Source organism: Phocoena sinus, chromosome 3 (genome assembly GCF_008692025.1).
Source record: "Phocoena sinus isolate mPhoSin1 chromosome 3, mPhoSin1.pri, whole genome shotgun sequence".
In the NCBI taxonomy this organism is placed as follows: Eukaryota; Metazoa; Chordata; class Mammalia; order Artiodactyla; family Phocoenidae; genus Phocoena; species Phocoena sinus.
Window position 1 is genome coordinate 14,057,743 of NC_045765.1, and position 27,672 is coordinate 14,085,414.

Here is a 27,672-nt window from a genome sequence, read left to right on the forward strand (position 1 = left end):
AGAAATGATCATATTAAATGAAATAAGTTAGAAAGAAAGATAAATGCCATATGAAATCACTTATATGTGGAATCTGAAATATGACACAAATGAACCTATCTATGGAACAGAAACAGAATCACGGACGTAGAGAACAGACTGGTGGTTGCCAAGGGGGAGGGCGTTGGGGGAGGGATGGAGTGGGAGATGTAAGCTTTTATATATAGAATGGACAAACAACGAGGTCCTACTGCATATCACAGTAAGATGTTACAAAAACCCAAAAGAACTTTTGGGCCAACCCAGTATATTCAATATGCCATGATAAACCATGATGGAAAAGAATATAAAAATATATTATATCTATAATATCTATATTATAGATACAACTGAATTACTTTGCTGTACAGCAGAAATTAACATGGGAAATCAACTATACTTCAATAAAAAATATTAAAACTAAAAAATAAGTACAATTCAGTGGCATTTGGTACATTCACAATATTGTTCAACCATCATCTCTATCTAGTACTGAACATTTTCATCATCTCTAAAGGAGACCCACCCCCAGCCCCGGGAAACCACTGGATTTGCCTGTTCTGGACAATTCATATAAATAGAACTATACAATATGTGAACTTTTGTGTCTGGATTTTATCATTGTGCATAATGGTTTTGAGGTTTATCTACGTTATGGCATGCATCAGTGCTGCCTCATACATTTTGTACCCATGGTGAGTGCTTCACTTGCCTCAACCTCATCCAAGCCCTGAAGAATTATAGCAGCTATTTTGTTTTTGGAGTCCAATCTTTTTTATTTTAATAACAAATGCTCTCCTGTCTGTGCTATGGTGCTGATACCATGCTCTTTATGAAAATGATGTTTTTCTTGCATACTAGCAGAGGACCACGGGGCATGATGGTATTTTGAGTACCCAAGGAGAGGACCTTCTTTTTTTGTTTCTTGCGGTACGCGGGCCTCTCACTGTTGTGGCCTCTCCCGTTGCGGAGCACAGGCTCCGGACGCGCAGGCTCAGCGGCCATGGTTCACGGGCCCAGCCGCTCCGTGGCATGTGGGATCTTCGCGGACCGGGGCACGAACCCGTGTCCCCTGCATCGGCAGGCGGACTCTCAACCACTGCGCCACCAGGGAAGCCCAGGACCTTCTTTTTTTCATTGTGTCCTTTTCTTTCTATTTTATCTTTCTGGACGCAGATCCTCTTTTCTAAACTCATCTCTCCTTGGCTCTACCTCCGAGGACCCACTCCTCCACGCCCACCTTGAGTCCTGAGTGCCGCCCCTTCCTGATGCTCCCACCCTTCATCAACCAAACTCATTCTCACACATCCTTTACTCTCTCCTAACCACCTGCTTTTCATTGTTGCACATCAACCCCATCAGCCCACTTCTAGCTTCTCCTGCCATCACTCTGTGTCCCTTCCTTTTCCCTCTGCTCCTCTTTGTGTCCCGCTGTCCAGTCTCATCCCTCCTGCCTCCATGTTTCCTTCAGTCTCTAATAGCAGCTAATTTTTATTGACCCCTTCATGTACACTTCATTTTAAAAACTGAGATATAATTGACATACAACATTTCATAAGATTAAGGTGTACAACATGTTGATTTGATACATTTATATATTGCGATATGGGTTGATTATCACCATAGCATGGGCTCACAGCTCTCTCACATCACCTAATTATCATTTCTTTTTTTGTAGTGAGAACATTTAGGATCTACTCTTAGCAACTCTGAAGTTTATAATACATAGTGATGATAGTCACTATGCTGTGCATTAGATCTCCAGATCTTATTCATCTTCTGGTTCATGTAACCCTCACTACAATTCTACAGATGCAAAGGCTGTGAGCATTCCCATTTTACAGATAGGAAAACTGAAGCTTGGAGAAGTAAAGCAACCTGTTGTAAGTCTATGGAGCTAATTACTGGGGGAGTGGATGGTAGCCTGATTCCAGGTGCAGTACCCTTAATACTATGTAGGGAGAGTACACGGGCAGTGCCTGGCATAGAGTGGGCTCTTGGTACATGCAGAATAGCTCAGGTCATGTGGATCCAAAAAGGACAGGCTCTGCCTAGGCCCAGACTAAGCTCCCTGATTTGCTTCCCAAAGGCTTCCTAGCTGGGGACAGGTCGATTTTTTTTTTTTTTTTTTTTTTTTTTTTTTTGCGGTACGCGGGCTCATGGGCCCAGCCGCTCCGCGGCATGTGGGATCCTCCCAGACCGGGGCACGAACCCGTGTCCCCCGCATCAGCAGGCAGACTCCCAACCACTGCGCCACCAGGGAAGCCCCGACAGGTCGATTTTGAATAGCCTGTTGGAATATGTTGGGGAGAGATGCACATGCTACCATCCTTGCTGTGTGTCAAACTCCCCAGGCACGTCCTGCTCATAGCCTTTGCATTTGCTGTTCCCTCTGCCTGGATTGCTCTTCCTCCAGATATCCTCATGGCTCTCTCCCTTATCTCCCTTGTGCCTTTGCTCAGATATCACCTTCACACCCAGACCTTTACCCAATAAAGAATGTTACTCCTTCCCTACCCTTCATACATTCTTTTCCTGATGATTTTTTCCCATAGGGCTTATCACCATCTGACAACAGTTTGCAAAGTGTAGTCTTGCAGAACCCTAAGGTGTGGTATCCCTGAGATTCTTTCAGGGGGTCGTCGTGGTCAAAGCTATTTTCATACTAATTTTTAGGATATTAGGATACCCTAATTTACTAGGTTATTATTTGTTTTTTTTTTCACTATGCTAATCTATGCACTGATGGTACAAAAGCAATGGTAACAACTGTAACATTTTAGCATGGATCTTAATGGTAACATCTTAGCATGGATCCAGGCAGCAACTCCAACCTGTGCTAAGAATTGTTATATTCTTTGTTGTTGCACACTAATGGTTAAAAAAACCAACGAAAGCCAGTTTTGCTTTATCGTGACCTCGATGAAGCAATCCTTGGTGGCGCAGTGGTTAAGAATCCACCTGCCAATGCAGGGGACACAGGTTCGAGCCCTGGTCCGGGAAGATCCCACATGCCGCAGAGCAACTAAGCCCGTGTGCCACAACTACTGAGCCTGCGCTCTAGAACTTGTGAGCCACAGCTATTGAGCCCACGTGCCACAACTACTGAAGCCCACATGCCTAGAGCCTGTGCTCCGCAACAAGAGAAGCCATCGCAATGAGAAGCCTGTGCACCGCAACGAAGAGTAGCCCCCCCCGCTCGCTGCAACTAGAGGAAGCTTGTGCGCAGCGACGAAGACCCAACGCAGCCAAAAATAAATAAATAAATACATTTATATAAAAATTTCATTTGATTAAATCACAACTCTTGAGTGCATGTCTTTATCTTGCTCCGATTTTAATTGGAGTAATCTTTTCTTTTAGAGACAATTTTTTAGAGCAGTTTAAGTTCACAGCAAAATTAAGCAGAAGGTACAGAGACTTCCCATACACATCCTGCCCCTACTCGTGCACAACCTTCCTAGCTCTCAAAGTCCCCACCAAAGTAGTGCGTTTGTTACAACTGATCAGCCTACATTGACAGCTCATTATCACCCAAAGTCCACTGTTTACATTAGAGTTCACTCTTAGTGTTGTATGTTCTAAGGGTTTGGAAAAATGTATAATGGCCTGTATCCATCTATACTATCATACAGAGTAGTTTCACTGCCCTAGAACTCCTCTGTGTTCCATCTATTCATCCCTTCCTTTCCCCTAATCCTTGCCAACCACTGATCTTTTTACCGACTCTGTAGTTTTGCCTTTTCCCCAGTGTCATATAATTGGAATCCTATAGTATGTAGCCTTTTCAGATTGCCTTCTTTTACTTAGTAATATGCATTTAAGATTCCTCCATGTCTTTTCATAGCTTGAAAGCTCATTTCTTTGTAACTTTGAACGCTATTCCGTTGCCTGGATGTTCCACAGTTTATTTATCTATTCACCTACTCGAGGACGTCTTGGTTGCTTCCAGGTTTTGGCAATTATGAATAAAGCTGCTATAAACATCCATGTGTAGGTTTTGTGTGGACATAAGTTTTCTACTCCTCTGGGCAAAGAGCATGGAGTGAAATTACTGGACCATACAGGAAAAGTATGTTTCGTTTTGTAAGAAATTGCGAAAATGTCTTCCAAAGTGGCTGTACCAGTTCATGTCTTTTTAATAACCAGTACGATGAAATGAAAAGTATGCATAAAGCATTTTTGTTTCATGTTGAAGTACCATGGTAGCTGTTCCCAGGAAAATAACACTTGTGTGATTATATGAATTGCAAGCTGAACAAGCCACTTTTTTCATGGAATACCATTTTTAGACAAACCTCAGTTATTCCAACATGGGTATTTGGCAGACATTTTCACAAAAATGAAAGAAGTGGGTCTGTCACTTCAAGGAAAGCAGCTGATGGTATTTGTTGCCAATGATAAAATTTGGACTTTTAAGTGAAAATTAGAATTTTGAAAAACTTATACTTACTACTGTAATCTTGACGGCTTGCCAACCCTTAAAGACTCTTCTGATGAGATCAGTGGTCATATTAACAAATATTACTTCTTGATATTGAATAATGAAATGTGTTAATATTTGGATGATCTGTGTAATTCAGGAACTAATCTTTTTCAGATGACTAGTGAATGATGTTTAAAAAGATGCACTCAATAGATTTTAATGTTAATAGAATACTAAAGGTTCACTGACAGTTTCAGATTCCACCGTGCAACTATCCTTTAAAACGTGTCAAGTTTTGGTGTAGTCTCAAAGAATAGCCACGATAACTGAAAAAGCTGATTAAAATATTCCTGTCTTTTCCAACCACCTGTCTGGGTGTTTCTGTTTAGAGACTCCTTATTTAATATATAGTGTTGATTCATTAACGTTGAATTCGCAGCCAACAGCATTGTAACTCATGCCTGAATGAAGCTTATCTAACACATGGATTTTTTTCCATGAGGCACAGGACAGTCTTCCTGTGCTAAAGAACATCAGACAGCACTTCAGCACTGTGTCTGGGGCCACTTCAAACAGCAAAATCAACAAAAAGCACAAAAATGGGGAAAATGCAGCATGAAAGAGATCGTGGAAAGGACATTTTTTCCAGAATGACACCTGAAACAAGAAGGTAGAGGGTTGCCTTCTTTGACCTTAGCTGGAAACTTGACCTTAGCATATCAACCAGTTCAAATTTTTTACCATGCTGAGCATGTCTGCTAATGGCCACAAAAGTGCCATGGGTATCTATTTTGGGGTCACAGATAAATTTTAGCAAGTAGGTGAATTTGCAAATATGGAATCCTCATGTAAGGAGGATCAACTGTATGAGAATCTTGCTTTCTTTTTATTAAGCTAGCCGTTAAACAATTTGTAAAAGTGTAAAACATTGCCACTCTTCTAATAATTTTTTTCTTGTTTTGGAAAATATAGCTATTTTCATAAAAATCTGCTATTTATGTTAACATGTAATGAATTTATTATTATGCTAAAATGAATAAACAAATATTGAAATACTTTCTCAGATTTATTTCCAATAAAGACTAATAGGTATAACTTATACAGACAAAAACTCTTTCGAGTCCTCCATCATCATTTTTTTCCCCTCCGTGATTTTTTTTAACCAATAGACACCATTTCTTAGAATAGTTTTAGATTTACAGAAAGATTGAAAAGATAGTGCAGAGTTCCCATATCCCTTCACCCCCCCCAAATTTCCCCTATTATTATTCCCCTATGATTAATATCTTCCATTAGTAGACACACTTGTTACAATTAATGAGCCAATATTGATACATTAGTATTAAAGTCTTTAATAGTATTAAATTCTAATAAATCTTTATTAAAGTAAAGATACATTAGTATTAAACCCTATTCAGATTCCCTCAGCTTTCTCCTAATATCCTTTTTCTGTTCCAGGAACACATGCAGGACCCCATATTACCCTAGACATCATGTCTCCTTAGGCTCTTCTTTACTTGTTTTAGACTTTCCTTGTTTTTATGACTTGACAGTTTTGAGGAGTACCGGTTAGGCATATTGCAGGATGCCCCTTATTGGAATTTGCATGACTTAAAAAAAATCATGATTAGACTGGGGTTGTGAGTTTTGGGGGATCCTCCTTAATTTTAACAGTGTAAAGTGTTTTCAAGACCCAATAGTTTGAGAACCACTGATGTTTCTTCTTCTTATTTTGTGTGAAAGAGCAGGGGGCGCTCTGTCTTCCAGCCTCTAGCACAGCTTGAAGCATAGTGGGTGGATGAACGATAAATATGTGTGGAGGGAATAACTGTATGAACCAGGACCTCAGGGGCAGCTCGAGGCTCAGAAAAGGACGCAGAATCATCTGTGCACAGCTGGTGACTGAAACAGAGGGAGTGTGAAGGTTTCAGGGAGGAGTTGCAGGTGTGGCCCAGGAGAACTTGACATCTGGGGCAGGGGTTCAACTTCAGCCAGACATTGAAATCATTTGAGGAGCATTAAAATATGCCTGAGCCCCTCGCCCAGGGAAGCTGACGAAATTGGTCTGGGGTACCACCTGGGTATCAGAATTTTTAAAGGCTCCCCTGGTGATTCTAAGGTACAGCTAAGTTTGAGAACTGCTTATCTAGAAGGTATTGTGTCAAGAAGGAGAGTGGGGGCTGTATGCACAAAGAATTGGAATTGGGGTGGCTGCTCCCCGGCTGTGTGACCTTGGTCAAGTTACTGAACCTCTCTGAGAGCCTGTCTCCTCATCTGCAAATGAGGGTAATGATATCTACTGCATAGGGGTGTGTAGATTAAATATGAGTAAAAGAGCCTGCCTAGACTAGGAAGTTGCCGTCAACAATTGCTCAATAACAATAATAATAGCAAACATGTATTGGGTTTTTATCACATGCCATGCTCTGTGCTCAGCTCTTAAACATGGCAATTACTTTTCAGGAGAGGTAGGAGATATTGGAAACAGCCAAGTCAGTGCCATTTGGGAAGAAAAGCAAAATCAACATTGCCCGGTGTATCCTAAAGAGTGCAAAGAATAATGTTAGTTACAATACTAACAGCAGTGATTTGCCTCCCACTTGCACAATGCTTCACGCTGCAGGGAGGATTTCCATGCTCACGCACTTCAATTTTCTCAGCTTTAATTTTCTGTGGGGTCGGCAGAGTCATCTCCGTTGTTTAAACGAGGAGACCAGGCACAGAGAGGGAGAGGGGCTGGCTCAAGCTCACACAGCGGCCAAGTGGCCAAGGATGGAATGTGCGCCCCGAGGGAGAAGAGGGGCAGCCGAGCCCACGCAGAGGCTGCGCTCACTCGGACGCTCACGCCCGCGCCATCCCCAGACCTCCGCTGAGGATGCGGGCTTGGGCCCAGTGGTGCCAGGGCCTGGTGCCCGCGCTCTCCAGGGATATTCTGGCCTCGGGAGGGCTCAGGAGGCAGCGGGAGGCTGGGGCTCGGAGGCGCGGCTCTGAGCTGGGGGGCGGGGGCTAGACGAGAGAGAGGCCAACCACCCCGCCTACCCCAGGATCCCCTCCCTCCCCAAACAGGCAGCGCCCTTTCTCCCAAGCTGCAGCTGAGCCAGGGCTGGGCGCGGGGGAGGCTGGGGGCATCCCGGAGGGGATCCCGCCCCCGCCCCCCACCTCCAGCGACCCGGGGCCCCCACACCCACGTGAACGCAGGGCTGGCGCCGATCCCACTCGCTGCACAGCGCGTCGCGGCTCAGCGCGGGTACCTCGGCCTTTTGGTCCTGGAGCCGGCGCTGCGCGGTCTCTGGCGGTTCCCCCCTGCCCTGGCCGGGCGCTTCTCTGGGCTCCGGCTTCTGCCTCCTGGCGCAGCGCGTAGGCGGACACGCGGGCAGGCCGCCCCCGCAGCTCCTGGCCCTGGTGAGTGGGAACACCACGGCTCCTCGAGGGCGGGGGCTCTGAGGTTCGGGGCAGGCGGGATCCGAGGCCGGCTTGGCCTACCCTGGGGTCGGGCGGGTGGGGCGCCCCCTGCGCCCACGTTCCCATCTCTCAGCTGCTCTTTGTCTCAGCTGCTCCCTGACTCTTAGAGTCGTAGCCTCCGCTCATCTCCCCGTAGCCCTGATCAGTTTCCTATCGCCCTAGTTACTCCAGATTCTCCCTGCCCATCTCCCTTCTCATCCTGTCCCTCTATCCCTGGCCTCTACTGGTGGGCAGGTTTCCATCTCTGCCTGATGCCTGGTCCCTTTCCAGGGCTTGGTTCCCTTCCCTACCTGGGGCTTATTCCTCCAACTCCGGAGGGACCTGGTTGTGACAGACTTTGGCCATCGCTGCGGGGGGCGGGGGGCTGGGTCCGAAGTTGTGTGTGGGGTGGTGATGGTGTGTGTATGTGTGTGTGTGTGTGTGAGACTGAATTTATGAGTAGGGTTGCCTTCCCAAAGAGGTGGGTGGGCCTGAATGTTTAAATGTGGGAAGGAATTCGGATGTCTGAAGTTTTGTGTCCCAAGTTGTGCGTTGTGTATAGGAATGGCATTTCTGCAAATGCCATATGGAGTTTCATTTACAAGGGGTGTTGTGCAAGGACGTGAAGGTGTGTATGTATGGGGTTGTGTGTCTGAGAAGGGGTGTGGGGTTTTGTGTCTGACGGCATTCATGAATGTGTCAAGTGTGTGTGTGTTTGTGTGTGTAGGAATTGTATGACTGATACTGCATGAATGGAGTTGCATTTCTTTTTTTTTTAAATTGAAGTATAGATGATGTACAATATTATATAAGTTACAGGTGTACAACATAGTGATTCACAATTTTTAAAGGTTGTGCTCCATTTACAGTTATTATAAAATATTGGCTATATTCCCTGTGTTGTACAATATATTCTTATAGCTTATATATTATAGCAATATAGCTTATTTTATACATAATAGTTTGTACCTCTTAACCCCCTAGCCCTAAGTTGCCCCTCCCCCCTTCCCTCTCCCCATTGGCAGCCACTAGTTTGTCCTCTATACCTGTGAGTTTGTTTCTTTTTTGTTATATTCACTAGTTTGTTGTATTTTCTAGATCCTACATATAAGTGATATCATACAGTGTTTGTCGTTCTCTGTCTGACTTACTTCACTTAGCATAATATTTGGAGTTGCCTTTCTGAAAGTGTGTGGGTTGTATGTTGAACAGTTCTGTGTGTGTGAAACTGTGTGTCTGTGTGCAGTTGTGTATATGTCAGTTGTACACAACAGGTGTGTGAGGTTGTGTGTTCAAGTGTGTGTATGTGGTGTGTGATGTATGTGGTTTCCTCCTTGTCTTTCCCTCCCTTCACTCACTCCTCAGGCTAGCGGTGTATTGAGATAAAATGTATGGAAAGCATCCTTGTTTGCCCACTGTAGGCTGCTTCAGCTTTAGAATGTAGGAGTTCCTTCCTTTTTGCCCCTGGCTCTGAGAGATGCCCCTCTCATCACATCTAAGAGTCTGGAGGTTGTGAGAACCAGGTGGGGGACCCGTCCTTGAATCCCTGAAGATCCTGGAACACTAGAAGGGCCGTTTCCTGAGTAGGAAGCCTAAGAAACAGGGCCAAGAGAAGGCGTAGGACCAGGAGAGACTAGAAAAGAGAGAACCCAGGGTGAGGGGAGAAGGCCTCCGGGGGTCCAAGAGAGACTGAGAAGGGGCCAAATGGAGGCCAAGGTCCTGGGAAAACAAGTTCAAGTTAAGCATTGCTTAGCAAGTAATGCAGTCAGGACCGAGCAATGTCGATGGGAAGACCCTCTCCCTTGTCAACATTTTTCTCAGTCCTCAGTCATGTGTCTGTTGGATTTCTGCTTTTTATTAACCTTGGTTGTCATCTATTTCATGCTCACTAGGTGCTGTTCTAAGTGTCGCGTGAATTGGGCCATCAAAGCCACACAGAAAGTGACCAGTTCCTGAAAGGTGGAGTGGGATTTGAAAGAAAGAGCTCATGTACGCTCTTCCTCTAGGCCAGGGATCTCCAAAATTTTTCAGTAAAGGGCCAGAGAGATTGTATGGAGACCCATAAAATCTCTGTTCTGACAGCTCAGCTCAGCACTTGTAGCACAAAAGTAGCTGTAGACAGTACATAAAGAATGAGTATGGCTATGTGCCTATAAAACTTTACTTACAAAAACAAGAAGCGGGCCAGAATTGGTCCTTGGACTATGGCTTGTACATCTCTGCTCTGTACCAGTTCTTGTAAGGGAGAGATAGGAAATAGACAAAACTAGCTCTAGAGATTTTTGTGACTCGTTTGGATCTCAGCTGGATAAACAGACGAAGAATATTGAAATCAGACCCCTATCTTACACCACTCACAAAAATTAAGTTGAAGTGGATACGAGTCATAAACATAAGGCCTGACAGTGTAAAACTGCTAGAGGAAAATGTAAGGTAGAAGCTGCTCAACTTTGGTCACAGCACTGATTTTTTTTTTTTTTTTTTGATATGACACCAAAAGCACAAACAACAGAAGCAAAAATCAAGTGTGACTACATCAAACTTAAAAGCTTCTGCACAGCAACAGAAACAACAAAATGAAAAGGCAACCTACAGAATGGGAGAACAATTTTGCAGACCATGTATTGGATAAGGGGTTAATATCCAAAATATATAAAGATCTCATACAACTCAATAACAAAAATCATCAACGATCTGATTGAAAAATGGGCAGAGGAACTAAATAGTCATTTTTCCAGAGAAGTTGTCCACATGGCCAAGAGCTGCAGAGGACTGTTCAGTGGGAGCTGTGGCCTTAGGTAGAGGAATACAGTCAGTGCCACACAGGGGCCTGGCAGGGGGAGCTGAGAGAATGCTCCACCTACATCTCCTCCCACCTTCCATTCTCCTGTCGTTTTCTACTGGCCAGACTGAAAGCGCAAGGGAGCCCGGGCAATGCCAACTGTAGTGGTCAGCCTCTTGCCTGGGGATGAATCTATAGGGATAACAGAATTGCCAGTATGCCTACAAGAGGGGTGCTGCCACTTTTTGCTGTGAGATCAGTATAGGTAAGCCTGCTTATCTTTCTGGAACAGGAGGTGCCCAGGGCCCACGAGACTTTTGGGGACACCCATGCAAACGTTTTCGCTTCTTTTGAAATCAGAATAAAGAATTTAACTTTCAAGTCAAAGAAAACGTTTAATATGTAATATTACTGTTCTCATCTAAAAAATTGGGGTGAAATTTACACAACAGAAAACCAACCATTTTCAAGTGGCATTCAGTGGTATTCAGTTCATTTGCAATATTGTACAACAATCACCTTGATCTAGTTCCAAAATAATATATTCCTTTTTATACCAATTTGGCATACCAAATTATACCAAATATAATTTTAATATATATTTTAATGGAGGAAGGGGCCATGAAGGCAAATTTTCCTCAGACTCATGAAGGCAAATGTTCCTCACAATTTCCAAGCTGCCCTATACATGGAAGGTGTTTAGTTGGTAAAAGGATAGGCAAGTTTTATTTCTTATATGCATTTTATTTAACGTGTATTAAGATATAATAAGCATTTCAAGTAATGACCTAAAGTTTCCAGTTTGGATTACAATTATTTAGGTAAGTAAATAAGATGACATGGATGTGGCTGAATGTAAAGAGTCTGAAGTTTGGGAGACAGCGCCCGGCAGGCACCCCAGAGTGACTCTGAACATCACATTTTTCTTCAAAAATGGATCCTGAGGGGCTTCCCTGGTGGCACAGTGGTTGAGAGTCCGCCTGCCGATGCAGGGGACGCGGGTTCGTGCCCCGGTCCGGGAGGATCCCTGGTGCCACGGAGCGGCTGGGCCCGTGAGCCATGGCTGCTGAGCCTGTGCTTCCGGATCCTGAAGAGGTGCTGGGATCAAGAATGATCACCATTTCCATCCCATGGGACTCTCCCTCTGCCTGTTGCTCACTTGGGCATTCACACAGAGCAACTGCATTTATTGGGCACGAACTGTTTGCCAGGCACCTGCTGATTCTGTCGTTGTGCTGTAGTAATTTGGGGGGCTAACCACAAAGTGCCTTGTTTAAGGCTCTGAGTGAAGTTGATGCTCAGCAAAGATTTGTTAGTCTGGTTTGTGAGCTGCGTCAGCTCTCAATTACTTGTGATGATCTCGTGAGATAAGGAGGGGTCTGGAGTTAGAGAATGGCAAAAACGTCCATTATATTGTGACCTACTCCTCTGTCTCTTCCCAGCCATGCCTGGGAGTGATTCTGGAGACCTTGATCTTTTTCTGCCAGGACATGACCCTTGAACCCCTAGCAGTGTTCTCAGGTGGCCCAGCGCAGGCACATCCCAACAGACCGACGCCGCCCCTCCCCTGCTCTTTGGACTCTCTCTGAGTTCATCACCAGCTTCTGCCACCTTTCCCCTCTTCCCACATCCACCTTCTGTCCGGCCCCTCACCAGGCCCGGGCCCCTTTGTACCCCGCAGGTAGACGATGAGCAGCCATGGCAACAGCTTGTTTCTGCGGGAGAGTGGCCAGCGGCTGGGCCGGGTGGGCTTGCTGCAGCGGCTGCTGGACAGCCTGCAGCAGAGAGCGCTGAGAACGCGCTTGCGCCTGCAGACCATGACGTGCGAGCACGTGCTGCGCTTCCTGCGCCGGAACGCCTTCATCTTGCTGACCGTCAGCGCCGTGGTCATTGGTGAGTCGTCTGGGAGGGGCGGGCTCTGCCCCCGGAGGGCGAGGACCTGAGGGAAGTTCCCCGCACAGCGTATTTCTTCCCTCCACTTACTTCTTCTCACCTGCACAGGTGCACACGTCCACCATTCCCCCTCCCCAGGACGCGCTCACACAAATAGGAATACATTCTTGCGAACACATCTGTGGGTACACACAACGTCTCATCTATATGCATGTGTATATACGGGCATAAGTGTACACCATACAAACGCACTTCTGCATACGAACACACACAAACATGAACACGTTTTTATGCATGCACAAAACATACAGGTGCAAAAAAGTAAACACACGCTTGCACACATATACTAGAACTTATAAACACGTTCACACACACATGCATTCCTCTGCACACACAATGGCCCACTTAAGAGCTTGAATACATGTGTACCCCCATGCTTGAAAACAGTAACATACACACACAAGTCATACCTGTATACACACATGGGAAAAACATGTGCATCTCATATACATGGACCCTCATATATAGGGACAGATACATGTGCACAAGTGAGTACACACTATCACATATGTGTGCATATGTACACATGAATGTGCGCGTTTACACACATGTCAACACAATAACACATAAATTCATACATTCCACAACGTACACACAAACACGCACACTCATAGAATCTTTCTCTCTTTCTGTCACCTCTACCCACACACACGCCCTTCTTGGGATGGATGGATGGCCCCTGCTTGGGATTCAGTGACCAAATTCAACCCTACAGACCCCTCATTTTGGCCCTAGGGGTCAGCCTGGCCTTTGCCCTGCGGCCGTACCAGCTGAGCTACCGCCAGGTCAAGTACTTCTCTTTCCCTGGAGAGCTTCTCATGAGGATGCTACAGATGCTGGTGCTGCCACTCATTGTCTCCAGTCTGGTCACAGGTGAGAGAGCCCAGGCCAGTGTCGGCCTCCAAGACACATCCCAGAGTCCAAGCTCAAACCTGGAGCCACGGCTGTTCCAAGCATGGGACCACCTCCCCAACTCAGGACCTCAAACATGGAGCATGCACGTAGCTCTGAGTCTTTGGCCAAAGCCCTGATCCCAATCAGACCTGGGTTCCAGAACCCAGATGACCTGCAATCCTTATCTCAGTAGCTTTCCTGTACTTTTCCTTGGAGGTAAAATACCAGCCTGAGAGGGGCTTAGTATCATCCAGAGATGAAAGGAAGGCTGTTGTGGGGCAGCCAGGGAAGGTAGCTGGGATGTGGTGTGGAAGGTAATGGGATGGGACGTGGATGAAGGTGTTTGAGATACAGGTGACAGGGTGGTGGGTGGAGGGGTGGTGGAAGTATGAATGGCCTATGCAGGGGTTGGCAAACTTTTTCTATAAAGGGACAAGTAGAAAACATTTTCACCTTCAAGGACCATGTGGTCTCTGTTGCAACCCTTCAATTCTGTTGTAGTGCAAAAGCAGCAAGCAGATTAGTTTGTAAACAAATGGGCATTGCAGTGTTCCAATAAAACTTTATTTACAAAAATAGGCAGCGGGCCAGATTTGGCCCATGGGTGGTTGATTGCCAATCTCCAGATTTGGGGATGGGTACGAAGATAAAGGGAAGGAAGAATGATTTCTTGGGTTGGGTTTCCTTAGAAGCAGAGACTGAGAAGGGACTATTTGCACAAGTGAGTTATTGAGGGGTAGCTCTCAAGAGAAACCTATGAGGAAGTGAGGTGAGCAGGATGGGGAAAGAAGTTAAGTAGAAATGTGGGTTCAGAAGAAGGTTGGCGTCTCAGCCTGATCCCACGGGGAGCTCTGGAGAATGTGCAACACTACAGAATTGTTCTCCACAACTCTGCCCCCGTCTAAATCAAAGGAGCTGGCCTTTTGAATCCCTGTACCAATCAGTCATTGGCTGTAGGTCTCCCATGGGGACTTTGTGGGTGAGTAAGCTCCTGTTCGGCTGAGGGCAGCCCTCAACAGAAGGGGGCAGCGTGAGTTGTTAGCAGCCAACACGCTCAGCTGTGGAAGGATGGGTGTATCAGCGTGATAAAGGGTGTCTTGATAGGGCACCAAAAGTATCTACTACAGATAGTGTATAGTGAGCTGGGTTGGAGGGAGGTGTGATTTTGGGGTGGATAGGAGGATGAAGAGAGCAATGCAGATGAGCTTATGGTGCAAAATAGGGGTGAATAGAGGATGGAGTGGGGGTTGAAAATGCTGGCTTGGAATAGAGGGAAGGTTAGTGAAGTGGTGCTTGGGATAAAGGATGGAGTGGAAGGTGTAATTGGAACATAGAATGGGAGTTGGAGGATGGCGATGTGGGGCGGGGCAAAGGAGGAGGGATGCTTGGTGGAATGGTTGTAGCAGTGTGGGGAGTGTGGAGCAAATAGATGGGAGAGTAGGTGGTGGGGTGTGGATGGGGCTGCTCGGGCTGCACCACCTGTCCTCCAGGTATGGCGTCCTTGGATAACAAGGCAACAGGGCGGATGGGGATGCGGGCAGCTGTATACTACATGGTGACCACTGTCATCGCGGTCTTCATCGGCATCCTCATGGTCACCATCATCCATCCTGGGAAGGGCTCCAAGGAGGGGCTGCACCGAGAGGGCCGGATCGAGACCGTTCCCACGGCTGATGCCTTCATGGACCTGGTCAGGTGACGTCCTTTCTAATTTTGATGGGAATTCCAGCCCTACATGTAACAACCTATACTCAAGGGGAGACAAAGGGGACAGGCTAATCCAGCCTGGAAATGCAACACCCAAGTTGGGCCTAGTGTTTTTGGTACCTATTTTCTGTCCTGGAGCCTTGCATAAATCCTCTGAGAGCAGCTTACTCCTAGGGTATGATCTTTTGACCCGTAGGCTAGGGAGGCTATAATTGCAGCATCTTGAGATGGGCTCAGGACAAATGGTATTTGTCTGGTGTTCCCAAGATCCATTGGAAGGTGAATGATTCTCTTAAAGTAGCAAGATTTTGCCTGCCAGAATCAAGGCTGGTCATAGTTCTACCCTAGTCACTGACTTGGGGGGAGCTTTCCGTGTTTTTTTTTTGGAGACATCACTGTGTGTGAATTGAAGTCCCTGAGGTGGCATAAGGTCGTACCAAAGGGCTCAGACAGGCCTGAATTTGAGGTCCATCTGTACCCCTTAGGAGTTGTGTGGATTTGGGTAACTTACATAAGTTCTTTGTGCTGTGGTTTCTTTGTATGTAAAATGGGGACATCAATAACATTCCCTTTTAGGATTATTGTGGTGTTTAAATCAGATCCCATAGGTAAGGCACTTAGATCGGTTTTCAGATGTTGGCTGCTATTATTATCATTGCCATTGCAATTATTATTACTGTTATCAGCCTAGATTCTCTTCTAAGGTCTAACCACGTTCATTCATCTGATGTTTTTCTGCAGAAATATGTTTCCGCCCAACCTTGTGGAGGCCTGCTTCAAACAGGTCAGGGGGAAGTACATAGTCTGATCAAGGAGGTTTGGAGGGTTGGGGGAGCTTGCTGCCGAGTGAATGGTCCAGGAGTGAGGGATGGGAAGAAGGACCTGACAGAGCATTGCCCAGGGGCTTTTGGAAGAGTCTGAAAGAATGTGCTTTCTATTGGTGTGGTGATCAAGGCAAGGTTAGAGAGAAGGACTTAGGTCAAAGGCTGCCTGGGGATGGTAATGGAGGAGGAACCAAGGCTTCTGATCATAGACAGTTGAGGAGACAGACCCCAAAACCTGTCTGAGCATTGCCCAGGGAGCTTGTGAAAAATGCAGAATCTATACTCATTCTTCCATTCATTGGTTGTTCACTCCCTCATTAACCTGTTTATGCACTCAATTTACTATGTATTGGTCTATGGCCCAATATCTCCTTATTTCAGTTTAAGACGCAGTACAGCACGAGGTTGGTAACCAGGACCATTGTGAGGACAGATAATGGATCTGAGCTGGGCACCTCCATGCCTCCTTTATCCTCAATGGAGAACGGAAGCAGCCTCTTGGAAAATGTCACACGGGCCATAGGCACCTTGCAGGAGGTGCTGAGCTTTGAGGAGACTGTGCCTGTGCCTGGCTCAGCCAATGGCATCAACGCCCTGGGCCTTGTGGTCTTCTCAGTGGCCTTCGGGCTGGTCATCGGTGGCATGAAACACAAGGGCCGAGTCCTGCGGGATTTCTTCGACAGCCTCAATGAGGCTATTATGAGGCTGGTGGGCATCATTATCTGGTGAGTGCTGGGCTGTGACAAGGGCGGGGTGGTGGTGGTGATGGCACACAGAAGGGTGTTGTCAGGGCTGGGAAGTCAGGCTGTGGGGCAGCTCCTGAAGTGGTTGCTGGGACCACTCGGCCGAAGTCATATATATATGCATCGGTTAATTCACACCCTCACTCATTCACTTACTCATTCATTCATACCTTTGTGTAATGATTTATTCACTCATTCACCCCCTTGTTCATCTATTTATTCACTCATTTATTCATTTGTACTCAAGCTCCTGTGCATTGTTCATTCCCTCCATCATTTATCTATCTTCCCATTCTTCTATGGATTGGCCGAATTATCCATCCATTTATTTATTTATCTTCATTCTTCCATGAATTGGTTCACTCATTTTCCCATTCATTTGTTCATTTTTCTTTGCATTGGTTAAGTCACTCATTCATTCACTCATAAATCCATTCACAAACTCATCCATGCATTAGTTAATTCTTTGATTGATTGATTGATTTACTCACTAAGTCATCTATTCATTTGGACTCATTCTTTGACTCACTTGTTCATCTCTACATTTGTTATTCTCTCATTCACTCAATCAAATATTCCTTGCATTCATTCATCCATTTGCTTAACCCACTCATTAGTTCACTCACCCATCATTCATGTCTCATTTGCTCATTTTCTCACTCATTTATCCGCTCACTGATTATTCCTTAATTGACGCATTCATTCATTCATTCTTTAAATCCCTTCATTCTTTCAGCAGACATTTTCCCAGGCTGACTTTATTTTGAACTCTGGAATACAGAGATACATTGAATTCAGTCCTTGTCCTCAAAGAGCTTTCAAAGTCTTGGAGGAGACAGGCACATATTAGATAAATATAATACAAGATGGAAGGTTCTAGAGTCAAGAGACATTAAAAAAGTATAGATAAGTAAGCAGCCAATGAGGGATATGCAGTGAACTCTGTCTGGGAAGGTGAGGAGGAAGTCATGGAGATGTCCACCTCTTAGTTGGGTCTTGAAAGGTGAGTGGGAATCCAACAGGACAGGAAGAAAGGAGAGGCACTTCAAGCAGAGGGAATAGAACATGCAAAGCTCGAAAGAACCTGAGTTGTTTGGAGAATGGTAAGGAGTTCAAGAAGGTGGGAGCCTACCTAGGGAGTGGTGGTGGAAGATGTTAACGAGGCTGTCTTCCCAAATTGGGGAAGACATTGTACGTCATCCCAAATAATTTGAAAGTTGGGTGGGGGGCTAGAGGCTAAGTTGAGAGCTTGGAAAAGCAGCTGAGGGGATTGGGAGGGAAAGCTTATCAAGGACGAGCAAGAAGATTGAAAAGGAATATTGAAAACTCACCTGAATTGGGCACCATGAGTCTATAGCGATGTCCTTGGCACGTTTGGGAAAATATCCATATGTGCCAGGTAGCCGAGTATAGGAGGAAAGAAGTCATGTGCAATTGATCCAGAGTTGAGGAATTTTGCAGAGTGTGAGAAAGGAAGGATGGAGGTGAGGAATTTGAGAAAGGAGTTAACAGGTTATTCACAGAGGTAGATCTGGAGTTGGAGACAAGTCAGCAACCACCCACCAGGGCTAACCTCGAGCCCAGCTTGGGGAATACAGATGTGGCTGGAGGAGTCCCCTGTATCCTCATTCCCACAACCTCAGCTTGGGTCTCACCATTTCTGACCTAAGCTGTTGCACCACCTCCCCAAGCGGTCCTCACCTCCTCATACATCCCCCATGACAATGACCAAGTGTGGACTTCAATTTCTAAAGAGACAGAAATAACAAAGGAAGTCTGGTGATGGGTGAATTATGGCATCACTGGCAGAAACTCACAAAACTAAGCAATGGGCTGTTTTGAGTGGAAAACAGGTGAACCCCCTATGAACTTGCTTCATCTGTCTTCTCTACTCTTCTTTTCACTCACTGCTCCAGCTATACTGGTCTTCTTTCTGTTCCTCCAGTACTTCTAGCTCACATCCATCTCACGGTCTTTGAACTGTGCCTGCAATGCTTTCCCCTCAAATATGCATGGTTCCTTTTCATCATTCAGGTATCAGCATAAATGTCACCTCTTCAGAGAAGCCCTCCCTGACCACTCATTTTTACAGCCCCACTCACTGATTCTCTTTTGTAGTTATCACCACCTGAAGTTTTTTGTTTTGTTTTGTTTTTTGCGGTACACGGGCCTCTCACTGTTTTGGCGGCCTCTCCTGTTGCGGAGCACAGGCTCCAGACGCGCAGGCTCAGCGGCCATGGCTCACGGGCCCAGCCACTATGCGGCATGTGGGATCTTCCCAGACTGGGGCACAAACCCGTGTCCCCTGCCTTGGCAGGCAGACTCTCAACCACTGCGCCACCAGGGAAGCCCTACCTGAAGTTTTTAATGACATATTTCTCTGTGTATTGCATAGTTCCCCCATTAGGATGTAAGCACCATGAGGGCAGGGACCACGTGACTGGAACATAGTAGGTGCTCAATGGATATTTGTTGAGTGAACGAACAGATAATTTAATAAGACAGGCTGTTTATAATTAACTTTTTATTGGAGTGTAGTTGATTTACAATGTTGTGTTAGCTTCTGCTCTACAGCAAAGTGAGTCAGTTATATATACATACATATATCCACTCTTCTTCAGAGTTTATTCCGTATAGGTCATTATAGAATATTGAATAGAGTTCCCTGTGCTATACAGTAGGTTCTTATTAGTTATCTATTTTATATATAGTAGTGTGTATATGTCAATCCCAATCTCCCAATTTATCCCTCCCCCACCTTTCCCCCTTGGTATCCGTAAGTTTGTTTTCTACAGCTGTGACTCAATTTCTGCTTTGTAAATAGGTTCATTTGTACAATTTTTTTTTAGATTCCACATATAAGCAATATCGTATAATATTTAAGACAGGTTGTTTAAGATGTCTGTGGGAAATCCAGGTGAAATAACTTAGGGCTGGTGAATGAGTGAGAATATGTACTTAAAGGAAAGAGAATAGGGGCATACAGGTTACAGATGTAGAGCAAAGAGTTGGGGGAAGTGAATAAGGGAAGTTAGAAGGCCAGAGATAGGGAGTGTCTGGGCAATGTCTAGGGAAAAAACCCTGAGGACTGTGATTATTTGGGGGGACTTGAATTGGGGGGTGGGTGAAGGAGAGACCTTATAAGAATGTATATGTTGGAGTTGTAGGAACTCTTCTGCTCTCTGTGGGCGAGCTGTGGGTAATCAGGAAGAAAAGGTGGGATTTATTTGTGGGACCCAGCCCCATTTGTTATTGTGTGGGGAAGGTTGGAGTGGAGTGGGCTGCTGTATGGTGTGTGTTGCCTGGCTCCAGGGTCTATGTTGGCAAAGCCTGGGGGATGCTGGCTCCAGGCTTGTAGGGGAGGTCATGAGGGAGGCCTGACAGGTGTCTGGCTTGGCCCAGGTATGCACCTGTGGGCATCCTGTTCCTGATTGCTGGCAAGATCCTAGAGATGGAAGACATGGCTGTCCTTGGGGGTCAGCTGGGCATGTACACCCTGACTGTCATCGTGGGTTTGTTCCTTCATGCCGGTGGCATCCTGCCTCTCATCTACTTCCTCATCACCCATCGGAATCCTTTCCCCTTCATTGGGGGAATACTGCAGGCCCTCATCACTGCCATGGGCACGTCTTCCAGGTATGGCCTTGCTCCTCACCACTGGTACCCTTCCTAGGTTCACTCTTTGCCTTTCACAGGCTCTCTTAGGAGTCCTGCCCTCTCTGCCACTACAGAACCTCATCTGGGTTGTATAGTAATGTCAGGTGCTCTTGAAGGTCTCCAGGTGGCTCGACACCTGGGCACTGATCTTTGTCCTGGGCTGGCTCTCCTAACCCCTTTCCCTCCTTTTCTGTTTCTCTATTTATTTCTTTATTTTTAAAATATCTATTTATTTGGCTGCGCTGGATCTTAGCTGTAGCATGTAGGATCTTCGTTGCCGTGTGTGGGATCGTCGTTGTAGCAAGCGGGATCTTTTTAGTTGCGGCATGTGGGATTCAGTTCCCTGGCTAGGGATCGAACCCAGGCCCCCTGCATCGGGAGCATGGAATCCTAGCCACTGGACCACCAGGGAAGTCCCTGTTTCTCTATTTAATATGGAGGGAGAACCAGCTGCAAATTTTGAGGTTAGGACCAAGGGTCATGATCTCAGTCATTTTCTACCTCATAGGGTCTCATCTCCCCTTGAGATGGCCTCTGGGAGCTCCCTTGGCTTCCTTCTCTTTTATGGTTTCAGGGGTTTCATAAAGAGCTCCCCTCTCCACCATCAATCAAATTCAAAACAATCTGAGATGTATCACTAGAGCCAACCAGATGGAAGAAAAGTATCATTTTTATTGCTTGTAACACCTGTTGGAGAATGTTGTGCCTTTTGATCTGTGGCCAAGGAGGATTGGTGCCATTGTACCCCAGAATTAAACTCACCCGGTTGCCACAGGCATGGACACCCAAAGATCCCCTTTGTGGGTCCAGGATTCTCACTGCATGATATAGAGCTGACCAGACAGAGCGCATGTTTCATGGACCAGCTGATCCCAAGCGGGGAGAGAGAGACCTAGAAGGTTAGTGTAGCTGAGGTCACTCCCTGAATAAACATGGGAAGTGGGGAATAGGAGTCTTCTGTAATACCTCTCTCTTAGCCCTGAGGTGTGGGAGCTCAGAAGGCCCTTTGCCTCCTTTCTGGGAGTGGATAGTTAGAGCGAACTGGTGACACGAACTAGTGTCTAGTAAGTAGCCCTCAGCTATTGGTTTTAGGTGGGTCAAGAGACCTTCAGCCTGGGGGACCCCACTGCTGTTTGCTCTCTGTGTCATGAGGAGTTCCCCTCCCCCACGCACAGTCATCGGCCTCTGAAATGTCAGACACCTGCCGTCTTCCCCTTGCTCTAGCTCCCACTTCGCCTTCCAGTGTTCTCGGGGGAGCCCTCCCTTGGCCCATCGCCACCACTTATTCTCAGCCCTTGGGGTTCTCTCTCCCAGCTCTGCGACACTGCCCATCACCTTCCGCTGTCTGGAGGAGGGCCTGGGTGTGGACCGCCGCATCACCAGGTTTGTGCTGCCGGTGGGGGCCACCGTCAACATGGATGGCACTGCCCTCTACGAGGCCCTGGCCGCCATCTTCATCGCTCAAGTCAACAACTACGAACTCAACCTGGGTCAGATCACAACTATCAGGTGAGTTGGCCTTGGGTGGGACCTGCCAACAGCTGAGACCTGAGAAGTCATGAGCTTGGCTGGGGGTGTTGGAGGGGAGGGAGTCACAGCAAGAAGTAAAGGGAGCCTTTGGATGTTGGAAGGGGGATGTGTTGAGGGACGCAGGAAAAAATAAGACATGGTTCCTGAACTCAGGGAAGATCCAGTCTAATGAAGGAAAAAGACACACTGATGATGAGGATGACGATGATGACGGTGTTGGTGAGGATGATGTAGATTACGGAGGGGATAGTGGTGATGATAGCGATGGGGGTGATAAGGGTGGTGATGGTGATAATGGAGATGATGATGATGGCCAACATTTATAAAACACTTGCTATGTGCCATACACAGCATTAAGTATTTTACAGGCGTGGGCTCTTTGAATGACATCTCATGATGTCCTATGCATAGTTCCATTACTGCCCTTGCCAAATTATAAAAAAGATTATCTCCTTATTATGGGTAACGTAAGAGTTTTGGGAATCCAGAGAAGGGTTATGTAACTCAGCTGATGCTGTATAGCTATCTTTTTCTTTCCATTTTCTTAGCCTCTTCCTAAACAATTTCAACATCCAAACAGGTGACTCTTCCATCATCTTCTTTTCAAAGTTTGCTGACCTTTGGAATTCCAGCCACCTACTCTTGGGGCCATGTCCTGGACTTTGCCCCTGCTTAGCCTGCTCTGACATCTCGAGTATGTGCATCATGGCCACAGTGTCCGATCTCTCCATCCTCTCACTTTACTTCCCCTACATATTTTCTTTAATTCCATGAAAAGTCTTGCTTCTTCAACTCCTCTCATTCCCTCCATTATGGTTTCACTTTCCCTCTGTGTGTTTCAGTTCAGCGCCTCTCAAACTTTTCTGTGCGTACTAATCACTTGGGGGTCTTGTTCAAAAGCAGACTCTGATTCAGTAGCTCGAGGTTGGGGCTTGTGATTCTGCATTTCCATCAAGTTCAGAGGTGATGCTGATGCTGCTGGTCTAGGGACCACACGTGGAACCGTGAGCTTCCGGACCAGAGAGTGTGGTGCTTCATTCTTTCATTTTCTTGAGAGCGTCTTTGATATCCTTACCCCTTAGTCTTTCCAAATCCTCAACATTGGGGATTCAATCAACCACTTTATCTGTTCCTATGTCAAGGTGTCTGAACCCAGCTAGAGAAAAATCTACGCACTGTGGTGATTACTGCAGTGACCGCTACAAGACGACGCATTAACTTACCAGCTAAGTGTATTTCCACTCAGAAATCCCTTTATATCAGTGATTCAAAGTCTTGGCTACTCATTAGCATTGCCCAAGACCACCTACTCCCTGAGGCTCTGACTTTGCTATGGTGGGGGTAGGGTATAGGCGTTGGTATGTTTGTGAAAACCGCCCAGGTGATACTACTGTGCCCAGGGTAGATAACTACCCAGTTATGTGGTGGCACCATTATCCATCCCTCATTCCAAATCTTCACTCTATTTATCTTCCAGTTCCGTTCTCCAATTTTCTTCCGCGTAAAAGATCATATTTCCTTATACCTCAGGGGTGTCGTTGAGGTTGCTGGGTGTGAATGGACCCAACTTTCTGCCCCCACAACTCAAATTTATTGTGGTATGCATCCATCCATGCTTTCTTTCCCCTGATCTCAGTTTAAACATGGATCTGTTGCTCTATTCAAAACTCATTCCTCTACAATTCCCCAAATCTCATCCCTCCTATCTTCTCACTCTGTCAGCTACTCCATTGCTTACTTGCATTTTCAACTCCACTGCCTCTACTTGACCTTTCTCTATAGCATATGAAGGCATTCTGATGTCTCTCACATATTATAAAAATAAAGACCTTAGACCTAGAATACTAATGACCTCAGGGAAACTGGACTCCAGTGCCCATGCTCTTTAATGGAGCATCCTACCCTCCCTAACAGCTCTCTGCCCCTCTTGGCTACATAGGGATTGTGAATAAAGGCAGGTACCACAATGTCATGCAGTGTAGTACCAAGCTGCCTTGGCTGGAAATACTGGTAACTGGGGTCAGCAGCAGGACGGAGTGCTCTCTCTTTTTATAGGGGTTCTGAGAGACCACTCTGCAGATAAGGAAAACAGGCTGAACTTGGGTCCCAATGGCTTAGGGACATTCAGGGATACAGCTTAAATCTGGGCACTATGGCTCATAGCATCTGGAGGTCCTGTGAGATGTTGAGCCCATGTGAAGTCCCTTCTACTATGGGTAGAGGAGGTCCCAGCTACCTTGTTACCACACAACCCAGAGATCTTTGAGTCTTATACCTCTGAGGCCCCTGAGTCTTTCTTCAAACAATCTTCCTTGCCTTTACAATAGAAGGCTGTGGTATGAGAAGCCTTTTCTAGGGGAAACCAAGGATGCAGTGAAGATGACATGAAGATAATTTCAAAGGAACACGTTTTGGTTTGTTTGTTTGTCTAGCTTAGGGTCCCAAACATTGCAGTGAGCACTTTTCACGGGAACTTTCACATTCTGGGGAGTAGAGAAGTCATCAAAAAGGGTAAGGACTCTTGAGGGGTGTTCTTAAATGGATCAGGGAACTGAGCATCACTTCTAGCTTCTAATCTATGTGAAGAGCTTGGTGGCAGTGGCCAGCTTGAGACCCATCAGGTAATTGCTTCAGAATTTAGTGGAAGATTGTGATTGGATGGTTAGGGATTCCTAGTTTGGACTGAATCTAAACAAAGTTCGAGTTGGATTATTTGATCCAGGTGGAATTAGCTGGATCTTACCATTCCATTGAGAGCATGGTGCCTGCCTCCCAAGGGCATGCACAGATCACTGTTTACGCCAGGGCCAGCACTCAGAAGAGATATTCTCTCTCACTTAGGATATTAGTAATAATGACCCTTCTTGGGGCCCTACTCTCAAAGCATTGTTCTATTTTACTGCTCATAATAACCCCTCAAGGTAGGTATATGTCTACCATTCTATAGATGAGGGAATATAGGCTCTGAGTTTATGTCCCAGGGTGTACAGCTGATGAATAAAACCTGCTGGACCCCAAAGTCCATTCCCTGTTCGTGAGCCCAAATGTTTGCTCAATCACTGTTCTGTAAGAGATATCGTCTGTGTTAAGCATCTTGAGTAGCTCTATGTTCACGACTATAGAATTTGGGAAAGGACTTCAGAAGCCACCAGGGAGGGGGGCGGGCGTCAACCTCAGGGCCCTAACACCTTTCCTGGCAAGCCCAGTGGTCTTATAATTCTTCTTAGCACACCATGCTAGACATCTGAATTGATGCAGGAGCTAAAATCTAGCCTACTTGTGATCCAGTCTGACCCTCTACTTGATGGTGGATCACCATCTCTTTCACTTTCTATGTGTTTTACCTTTTAGTTTTCCAAAACCTTATATGTGTAAATGTCTAATTTTTAAAATTCACTCAGCACCATAGACAATTTCTTCTTTTGACTCTAAATTTGGCCCACCTTCCGGAGTTCTGTTCCTGGCAGCTGGACCTGTCTATACTGACCTACCTACTTCTAACATATGTGCACATGGGGAACTCAAGCTTCTGCTTTACGGCTGCTGCCCAGTTGATTCTTCTGCCCTCTTCCAGTCCCCAGAAGCAACTGGTTAAATCCTTACTCTTGCATCTGCAATATGAATTGTTTAAAACCTCTATCATTGGGTGGACGTCTAACCAGATCCCAACAAAGGAGGAGGGAACATAACTGCAGTGGCATTCAATGAAAGTTGCTTTGGATTTGCTCTTTATTTTTGGGAATTTGATTTAAGATGCCCTGGGAAACTGACCCCTTCCCTTCTTTTGTGTCTCTTCTGACACTGCCTCATCTCTCCCTTCCCTCCTCCTGCCTCGCTGTGTTCTCTCTCCACATGCAGTATCACGGCTACAGCAGCCAGCATTGGGGCTGCTGGCATCCCCCAGGCAGGTCTGGTCACCATGGTCATTGTGCTAACCTCGGTCGGCCTGCCCACTGAAGATATCACGCTCATCATAGCTGTGGACTGGTTCCTGTAAGTGCTCTTCAGACTCTGGTGCTATCTGTCCTCGAACCCACCACTCTCCCTGCAGCACTCCCAACACATGGGCTCTTATTCCAGCAAGGACAGAGTTCTAGGATTTTAGAATGAAAAGGTGGCCTGGGGGAATATCCCAAGCCATGTGGATCCCAAATTCTATAGAGTTAACCTTGGGAAGTAGGGCAGGGAGGAGGTAAGCAATGGGGTCTTTACCCATTATCCAGAAAAGCCCTGCTGTACCTGTTTAATGTAGAAGTCACCAAAAAGGTGATCCTTGGGGGCAGAGCTGGCTTGCAAATTTAAAAAAAAATTCTCAACTTTAATTATTTATTTTGGGCCACGCTGTGTGGCGCGAGGGATCATAGTTCCCTGACCAGGGATTGAACCTGCACCTGTGGCAGTAAAAGCGCCGAGTCCTAACCACTGGACCGCCAGGGAATTCCCTCAACTTTTAAAAATAGGAGGTTTACATATAAAAATCTGGACTTTTGTCCCCACTTGGGAGCTGTCCCCTGGATCTGAGTCTCATTTAGTTGGTCTTCAGTCTGGCCTTGTTTACTCACAATGGTTACCTTCCTCATCCTGTATGCTGTTCAGCTCGTAACCCCTACTTTTCTGTATCAGACGTTTACATTTTTTTAAAAAAAAGACTTGCCTTGCTAATAACAAACGTGAGCATATCAGAGCTCGGTCCACCCTGTGTTAGACTGGAATGTGAACCCCAACTTTTAGGCACAAGGAGCTCCTGGCTGCTGCACCCTCTTCTCTGTGGAGCTCTTCAAACCTTGATTAACGGTGGCTTGTCTCTCCCTCCCCACCGCCCCCGCCCCCTCCAGTGATCGACTTCGCACCGTGACCAATGTGCTGGGGGACTCTATTGGAGCAGCAGTCATTGAGCATTTGTCTCAGCGGGAGCTGGAGCTGCAGGAAGCTGAACTCACCCTCCCCAGCCTGGGGAAGCCCTACAAGTCTCTCATGGCACAAGAGAAGGGGGCGTCCAGGGGACGGGGAGGCAACGAGAGTGCCATGTGAGAGCCCCCAGCTCTGCCGCCTAGAGGAGGGAAGGGGTTGGGGAGGGGGTTCCTGGGGAAGACCGCTGCATGAGTGACTGTGCACTGAACACACATGTTCTTTCCAGCGCGTCTGGGGGGAAACTGAGATAAAAGAGCAGGGATGAAAGATGTCTAAGGGCTCTGTTTCTCTCTGGGCATATGCTGAGAATTTGTGGGAGGGTGATGGGCAAGGCAGGGGAGGAGATGTTTTCCCTGGGATTGGGGCTAAGGGGAGCTTCAGGTTCCACAAGGTGAGCGATCAGCTCATGTTCCTCATTTTCTCAAGGACTGGTGGAACTCGAGAAGGGTAAAGGAAAACTACTATTTCTCCTAATAAAACAATATCCATGGCCTCTGTGTCGGGAGTCCCTATGACCACCTTCGGGTTTGATGATTTGCCGGAAGGACTCACAGAACTCGAAAAAGCTCTGATGCTCACATTTATGGTTTATTGCAGTGAAAGGACAGAGGTTAAAATCAGCAAAGGCAAAAGGTGCAGGGGGCAGGGGCCAGGAGAGACCAGGTGCGAGCTTCCAGTTGTCGTGTCCCAGTGGCATTGCATGGACAGCACTTATTTCTCCCAGCAATTATGTGTGACAACACATATGAAATACTGCCAACCGTGGAAGCCCACCGGAGCCTTGGT

The 27,672-nt window shown here is 46.4% G+C and overlaps 1 protein-coding gene across 9 annotated transcripts in view; it reads left to right on the plus strand.

The window, feature by feature from the left end:
- Window positions 1-27,368, plus strand: part of SLC1A6 (solute carrier family 1 member 6) — a 52,189-nt gene extending 24,821 nt beyond the window's left edge. For 6 of the 9 annotated variants that reach the window (XM_032628859.1, XM_032628855.1, XM_032628857.1 and 3 more), the window contains 9 exons: window positions 12,349-12,560; window positions 13,356-13,493; window positions 15,005-15,209; window positions 15,963-16,005; window positions 16,427-16,770; window positions 20,191-20,424; window positions 21,760-21,954; window positions 25,834-25,968; window positions 26,811-27,155. In XM_032628859.1, the coding sequence (XP_032484750.1) occupies window positions 12,356-12,560; window positions 13,356-13,493; window positions 15,005-15,209; window positions 15,963-16,005; window positions 16,427-16,770; window positions 20,191-20,424; window positions 21,760-21,954; window positions 25,834-25,968; window positions 26,811-27,006 (1,695 nt within the window). In that variant the 5' untranslated portion in view covers window positions 12,349-12,355 and the 3' untranslated portion in view covers window positions 27,007-27,155. Of the gene's footprint in view, window positions 1-7,513; window positions 7,847-9,825; window positions 9,845-12,348; window positions 12,561-13,355; window positions 13,494-15,004; window positions 15,210-15,962; window positions 16,006-16,426; window positions 16,771-20,190; window positions 20,425-21,759; window positions 21,955-25,833; window positions 25,969-26,810 lie in introns of those variants that run through there. The other 3 variants (XM_032628860.1, XM_032628863.1, XM_032628864.1) reach the window with 3 other exon arrangements.
- The last annotated feature ends 304 nt before the right edge of the window (window positions 27,369-27,672 follow it).